The sequence below is a fragment of the Oreochromis niloticus genome, linkage group LG17 (assembly GCF_001858045.2).
Source record: "Oreochromis niloticus isolate F11D_XX linkage group LG17, O_niloticus_UMD_NMBU, whole genome shotgun sequence".
NCBI classification, from domain to species: Eukaryota; Metazoa; Chordata; class Actinopteri; order Cichliformes; family Cichlidae; genus Oreochromis; species Oreochromis niloticus.
The window spans coordinates 15426573-15434150 of NC_031981.2; the positions used below are offsets into that span (position 1 = coordinate 15426573).

General features: G+C 40.2%; 1 protein-coding gene and 1 long non-coding RNA gene across 2 annotated transcripts; one reads left to right on the forward strand and one right to left on the reverse strand.

Moving 5' to 3' along the window:
- Positions 1–876: 876 nt before the first annotated feature.
- Positions 877–4209, reverse strand: LOC102081072 (uncharacterized). Its single transcript, XR_266759.4, has 4 exons — positions 4112–4209; positions 2829–2889; positions 2157–2331; positions 877–1127 (listed from the first exon to the last, which is right to left on the reverse strand). It is a non-coding gene; the product is annotated as an uncharacterized LOC102081072 (long non-coding RNA).
- A 31-nt stretch (positions 4210–4240) lies between these two features.
- Positions 4241–7037, forward strand: LOC100697441 (tripartite motif-containing protein 35). Its single transcript, XM_003452026.3, has 7 exons — positions 4241–4342; positions 4531–4984; positions 5169–5264; positions 5375–5605; positions 5691–5713; positions 5803–5921; positions 6071–7037. The coding sequence occupies exons 2-7, from the start codon at positions 4562–4564 to the stop codon at positions 6616–6618; spliced, it is 1440 nt and encodes a 479-aa protein (XP_003452074.1). The 5' UTR covers positions 4241–4342; positions 4531–4561; the 3' UTR covers positions 6619–7037.
- The last annotated feature ends 541 nt before the right edge of the window (positions 7038–7578 follow it).

Genomic DNA, 7578 nt, shown 5'->3' on the forward strand with positions numbered 1-7578 from the left:
TCTGTGTTACCAGTCTTATTACAAAAGCATAGTGCTAAAAGAAAATTTTCACAATTTATTGTAACTTTTGCAAAGCTGACTTCATACTTAAGTTTTTTCTGGAAAGTGACAGCTCAGTCGTGTACTCCATCAGTCAGGGGTCCCTCAGACAAACAGCAGGTTGTTGATCTAATCAGCAAAATCCCCTTCTCCATATCTGGGTCAAAATTTGAAAAAAGGACTCTCGAGTGTACAAAAAAATCAAGGCGCTGTAGCGGCTTAGTTCACACTCAAATATCTCAACAACTGTCAGGTGGATTGCCTTTAATTTTGTACAGACATTCGAGCACCCTGAGGATAAATAGGCCCTTTTCACAGCACTCAGGTCTGACATGTCACTGCAAGCTAAATGTGGATGTAATTAACACATTAACTATGGCACCGTTCCATTAAATTGGCTGGGCACCTGGTATTGTGCACGCTGGCTCGCAGGAACGATGGTGACATTCCAAATAGAAGGGGCTATAATTAATTTTTAATTAATTAACCACTGTGGTTGGTTAGCCACCACCATTTTGTCCGTCTGTATCTGGAAGTCCCACAGGATCTTAGCTCAGTCATTCTCCACCACCCTTGGGGGCATCTCCCATTTTGACCTTGGGACTTCCAGGCCATATTCCATACAGATGTTTCTGTATACTACTTGGTTATGGCATTCCATGTATGCCCTGCCTGCTAGCATCTTGCACCCTGCTGTTATGTGCTGGATTGTCTCAGGGGCATCTTTACACAGCCTGCACCTGGGGTCTTGCCTGGTGTGATAGACCCCAGCCTCTATGGATCTTGTGCTCAGAGATTGTTCCTGTGCTACCATGATTAGTGCCTCTGTGGTGTCTTTCAGTCCAGCTTTGTCCAGCCACCTCCTCTATCTGCTGGTGGTACATGCCATGCAGGAGCCTGTCCTTCCATGATAGTGCCTCCTCTTCCTCCTCTTTCTTGGGTTTCTGCTGCCTCAGCATGCGGTCGGTTGGGGGCATCTTACCGATGTATTCGTGGATGTTCGCTACCTCATCCTGCACCGTAGTGCTGATGCTCACTAGTCCCCGGCCTCCTTCCTTTCGCTTAGCATACAGCCTAAGGGTGCTGGACTTGGGGGTGAAACATACATATGTGTGTGTGTATATATATATATATATATATATATATATATATACATATATATATATAGAGAGAGAGAGAGAGAGAGAGAGAGAGAGAGAGAGAGAGAGCTTCAGTTGAGAATTTAACCATAAACTGTAGAAATTGTAGCTGAAATACTGTTAAGTACAGTGTGGAATGGCCCTGACTCAAGATGAGTGTTTTTAAGCTTACATGTAAGGCTCCAGCACCACACAAAAAAGTCAAGATGTCAAGTATCTCAAATTAGCACAGGTGAGACCTAAAAAAGCTGCCAGGACTTAGCAAAATCCAAAAGGGTGTTATGCCCGTTGTAACAAATTATCACCCGCAACACAGTTGTTATCAAGGTTGGGGGTAAGAGGAAATTATTCATGGAGACAGAAGCTGTTTTTGTACCAGGCTGTAAATATGCTTTGAAATGTGTTTAAATTGGGCATTTCACCATGGGAGTCTGTAGAGGTTGATTCGCTTTCAGACTGAGCCTCTAGTGGCCACTCCAGCAACTGCAGCATTTGAAACTTTTTAGCATGTTTATAGTTTCTTAGAGTGGCACGTATGGCTATAGACACCTTATTATTTTGTTTCAATATCCATCAGTGATATTTTAACCACACATTAATCTATTTATTGGATTTGCAAATGGTTGAAATATAAATGTAATTAATTATCAATAATAGCCTGTCATAAATATCATTGTTTGGCATTTCTAAATTGAATATAAAGGCAAAAAGCATGTACAGTCTTAGGATTGGTGCAAAACCATCTGCGCTGCATGCCTCTGCAAAAGAGGCTGTTTCCACTAAATACCAATTTCAAGAAAAATATTAACTTAATTGTTTTCTGGCAAACACTAATAGCCACTTTGGTCTGTTCCTACATTTCTAAAAACAGTCCTTTCTATCCTGCTTTAAAATGCAGACCAAAGCCAAATGCAATGACTCACTGAAGTCCTTTCTTTCCAAAGCATTCACAATAACTCAAGTGATTATAGTACTGACCTGGTGAGGAGTCCAGACCGCTAATCACACACCAGAGTGGGGTAACAGGATCACTTCACAGCAGGCGATTGGGCTGCAACTCTCTCATGGAAACAACGAAAAGTTTCAGCTATTTTTAGTCCCTCAAATTACAGTGACAGAAGTCACGTTGTGATTGGAGATGCATTCAAGTGGACTAGAAGTGGAGAGAATGGGAAAATGGGCTAAAGACATGCTACACACTGATGCCCTAAAGTTCTTCGGCACATTTATCAAGCAACAAGAACCCGGGTGATCAGATTATTTGTCTCTCTGTGTTTGATTTTGTTAGATCAGAAAATTTGTTCCAAATTAAGGAAAAGCTTTCAGAACTGTTATGCATTTTAATAAGAGCGTGACTAAACTTTGCAATCACAGTTTTCCTATTAGCATGCAAAGAAAATCAAATGAGATTATCTTAAATTGAAAACCAGTGTGGTGCAAACTGCTTTATTTTTGTTGATAAATGAAAGGCAGGGAAAAAATGACCTCCCTGGCCACTCACTTTATAATGAACCTTTTGTAACAAGCAGAAAATGAATCTGCAGTGAGTAAAATTCCCATTCTACTCTATAATTTGCTTAGAAGCTGACATTAGCTATTATATAGAAAGATCAAACTTTTATTGTAGTTTTTCATTAGTTGGCATCTTACCTGAGTTGAAACTGATGAAACCCAGTTACAGTTGTTTGATCAGATGGTCTTACCAGTATTGCTGTATGGGTCAGGCGTGGATACATGAAGACATTTCATTTATTGCACCCTTTCATGTTAAATTTCTGAAGAGGCTACTTAAGTTAAATAAAAATGCTGCAAATTTTGCTGTATATTGAGAACTGGGTAGGTTTAAATTGATAAAGATAGTTGGATGTAGGTTGTTTAGTTTTTGGCATACAACATTGAATAGTACCTGCCACACAGACACACACACAGACACACACACACACACAAACACACACACACGACACACACACACACACACACATATACAAACACGCTTATAAATTATACAATATTTACGCACGAGTTTCAACTGAAAATTTACGTGCGTAGATTAGCTGATTTTATCTGATGTTATCTGGCAAGGCTTAGATGTGGGGCTGGCAGTATTACAATAGTTATGGGTCGATTTTGAATATGTCAGTCATTTATGCGTACTCTGTAGCCTTGGAAAGGTTGGACATAAGTATCATTATTCATTTGAATACAGTTATTTTAAGTAGCAAAGACAGAAAAATGTGCCTGTATATTTTAGATTGAGACCAAATGTATACACGATGGAGATGCTGTTTAACTCTAAAGACATTAATTTTGTAAGGAAATTATATCTGCAGTTGTAATTTGTTTATATATGTATTTCTTTCTTTGGGAAAACTGAGATTGCATGTTTTGATGTTGGTGTGACTTTTGCAGCCTTAAGAGGTAAAACTGAACCTGAGGGTAGATTTCTCAAAGAAATCATTTCTCATTCATTGACTTTAAGAATAATGATGAGTAAGAATGGATGTAATTAAATGAAATAAGTACAGGCAAAGGAAAATACTGTTCTCTAAAAAGCCAATGTGGCAAATCTTAAGTTTGAAAAGGAACACCTGGATTTTCCACAGCACTTCTAGGACCGTAATCTATGCACAGATAAATTCATTAATAATTAAACAGCCACAAAGTAACTGACATTGAAACAGCCAAAACAATCTAATTATGCCCACAGTTAGTAATGGCAGACAAACCTAGATACAGAAAGGCTAACTGTTATAACTAGAGGTCCCAAAGATCAACCCAGTAAAATAATTCATTGTTTCATTTCTGTATAAAATCAGACTGTACTTTAAGCAATCAATTCAGTAAATACAAGTGGGGACCTTTTGTTGCAACTGCATTTTTCTCTCTAAATCGTATAATTTAACCAAAAAAAGAGAAAAGCATGGAAAATCTACCTGGAATGTTATGTCATCGTTTTTCTTGTCCCTTTATTAGTCCAGAAAACACCTCATATTCTTCTTCCTCGCCTGCAAACTGTTGATTCTGACTGAGCTGCAGGGTTAGTGAAGGGTTAAAAATGCTTGCTGTCTTTGAGACTCCGCCTCCTTTCAGTGACTCAGCATAACAGGAAGCAGGAAGTGTTCACCATTACGCATATACAGCTGTCACAAGACTGTAGCTTTGAGGTATGTTTCACTCTAACTTTTCTTCTTTTTTTAAACAGAACACTATTGCATTTGCATTTAAAGGCTGTTTTGCATGCACAGATTTCACAGGATGCAGTTAACAGACAACAGAACAACTGATTAGGGTATAAAAAGGGAGTGACTTCCCCTGTGTTTGATTAGTTGCTTGAACTCTCCCTTACTTTCAGTTTCAGGGTAAAACAGGAGCAAAGCCTCGGGATGGCAGGGAAGCCCTATCTCCCTGAGTTGGACCTCACTTGTGCCGTGTGCTGCGAAATCTTCAGAGACCCAGTGGTCCTGAAGTGCAGCCACAGCTTCTGTGCATCCTGCCTGCAGCAGTACTGGAGTCGACAGAGACGAAACCGTGACTGTCCTCTGTGCAGAACTCAGAGTGTGGATGATCCCGTTCCTAGTCTCACCCTGAAGAACCTGTGCGAGTCTTATACACACGAGAGCGAGGAACCGGAGGAGACAGCGGAGGAGCTGCCCGGTGAACCAGGGGAGTTGTGCCCTCATCATGGGGAGAAGCTCAAGCTCTATTGCCTCTCAGATAAGGTGCCTATCTGTGTTGTTTGCCACACCTCAAGAAAACACAAGCAGCACGAATGTTGTCCTGTCAGCGAGGCGATTGGGGATGTGAAGGTAAATATTTCGCTTTCCTGATCAAATAAGGACTTGAGATTGAATAATGATGTCTTCTTTCTTGGGGCTCCTTTACTAAGTTTATACAGAGTTTCTGTCATGAGTCATTATGTTGAAGGATGTTACAAGCCTAAAGCGAGATTAACAAACCTTCTAATGAATTTTCTTTGAATTATTTACTCAGGAGAAAATGAAGTCCGCTCTCAGCTCACTGCAGGAGAAGAGGGAGGCGTTTGACAAAATGAAGAAGAACTATGAAGACACTGTGACCTACATTCAGGTGTGGTGATAATCTGTCAAACTGTGGGTTAAAATTCCTAGTAAGCCATTTTATTTAGTGGCTGTCAGTAAACTGATTTCCAAGTCGTACTTAAGCAGATTATCTTTCAGGTCCAGGCTCGATTTGTGGAAAGGCGAACCCATGAGGAGTTTGAAAAACTTCACAACTTCCTTCACGCTGAAGAGAACGCCAGGATGGAAGCGCTGAAGCGGGAGGAAGAGCAGAAGAGCGAAGAGATGAAGCAGAAGGTTGAAGAAATAGAAAGAAAAATGGCATCTGTGTCTGAATCCATCAGAGTTTTGGAGGAAGAGATGGCTTTGGAGGGCATCTCAGTCCTTCATGTAAGTGTGTAAATGAGACTAAAGAAGGAACACTTTATATTTTTCCCCCTTAAATGCTAAAGTGAATTTTAATTTTGTCTTTTAGAACAGTAAGAGGACTCTGTTAAGGTAAAGAAAAGTTTAATATTTGTTTTATTCTTTGCTTAACTTTCATAATGTGTTATGTAACCTGCTTGTTTCGTGTGTGTTTTCTGTAGTGCTGATTGTCCTGTTGAAGATCCCGTTATGCCTCCAGGAGCACTCATAGACGTGGCCAAACATGTTGGCTCTTTGATGTTTTATGTGTGGGAGAAGATGCATAAAATTGCCAAATACAGTGAGTTTAACCCCAATATACTGCTTGGTTTAAATTCTGAGCTGGAGTTTTGGTTTGTCATGAATTCCCAAGGTGGAGGAAAGGTTGAGATGTTTGACTGAACTACAGCCACAGTAACTACAGCTGACAATCTGCCATGTTTCCTTCAGCCCCAGTCACTCTGGATCCCAACACTGCTGCCCCATGGCTCATTCTGTCAGATGACCTCACCAGCGTCTGTGACAGCGATGAGAAACAGAAGCTCCCAGACAACCCGGAGAGGTTCGACCCCGACACCGGTGTGCTGGGCTCGGAGGGCTTCACCTCAGGAAGGCGTGCCTGGGATGTGAATGTGGGAGATAATACTGCGTGGGTTGTCGGCGTGGCTAAAGAATCTGTCCAGAGGAAAGAGAAAGTGTCCTCGGTCCAGAAAAACGGCTACCTGTGTGTGTACTTCTACCACAAGATGTACTTTGCAGGTACCTCTCCTTTAACGCGACTAAACCTGAGAAGGAACCCGCAGAAGATCAAAGTGCAGCTGGACTGTGACAAGGGCAAGGTTTCTTTCTATGATGCACACAACAACACACATATCTACACCTTCAAACAGGCCATCACTGAGAAAGTCTTTCCTTACTTCTGGGTCGGTTGTCAGCAATGTCCTTTGACGGTTGAACCAATGGAAGTTGCCCTGAGTGTAATTGAAAGTGCAACTTAGTTACTCTGTGACTTTGAGAAACTCATCAAATTAAATGTCAGATTATTTACTGCTTTTTTTCCTGCACTGTTCTTTGGGCTCTTCTTAATTTAAAAATCAATGAACACACTGATCAAGGGACTTAAGATTTCAGCGATTGGTAACTTGAATTAGAGCATTTTTTGCACTAATAATTTATGAATTATTCATTTGTTTATTATCAGCATATCAGTTGTGAGGTTTTAAAAATAGTACAGATTAACTGCTTGTATGTAACCTTTAAAAACGATTATGCATGTCAGTGTCTACACATTCCTCCCTTATTTTGGTGCCCAGCTGTATTCCTGACTACTAATGTATGGAAAACATCAAATGTGCTTTATGTGCAGATACTACTCATGTTTTACAGTGCTAATTTACAAATAAAATATTTGCAAGTATTGTGGCCTCCCTTGATGATGTGTCACCAGCTAGTCCTTACTGGATATAGACCAGCAGTCCGAGAGCAGTCAGAGACTTTTCTTTAGCGTCTGAGGTGAGCCTATATGTTTGGTTAGATGTGACGTCTTTAATGTCTTTGGTAGATTTTATTACCTGCTTCCTAAGGACATTTCTGATACAGTTCATCTCCTGTATATAGTTTTCAGGTCTGACACTTCTCTCGTCATCCACTTTTCAAGTTTCATTTTTTTTTTCCTCTTAAATACACACTGCGCAGCATGCTAACATGTGCCACGGATTTACCTAATAGCTCTCTGGAAATCACCACTTTGATCCAAAATACTACTTTATGGCTGTCAAACTGTTTTCTTTTGTGTTTTTTTTGTAGATTCAAATAAATAAAACGGAACACAATGTGTGTTTTTGCAACAGGCTGCTGGTAAAGTTAAAGATACAATTTTAAAGTTGACCGTGATGAGTTGACAAAACACAGGTTTATTCTTTGAGTTAGGTGGCTATTTAATGCCTGAATGATTCATA

What these genes read in the sequence shown, in the direction of transcription:
- LOC100697441 (XM_003452026.3), top strand. Translation starts at nt 4,562, where the DNA reads ATGGCAGGGAAGCCCTATCTCCCTGAGTTGGACCTCACTTGTGCCGTG. An exon ending in AGGGCATCTCAGTCCTTCAT is followed by an intron (nt 5,606 to 5,690) that starts GTAAGTGTGTAA and finishes TTTGTCTTTTAG; the next exon opens with AACAGTAAGAGGACTCTGTT. An exon ending in AGTAAGAGGACTCTGTTAAG is followed by an intron (nt 5,714 to 5,802) that starts GTAAAGAAAAGT and finishes TGTTTTCTGTAG; the next exon opens with TGCTGATTGTCCTGTTGAAG.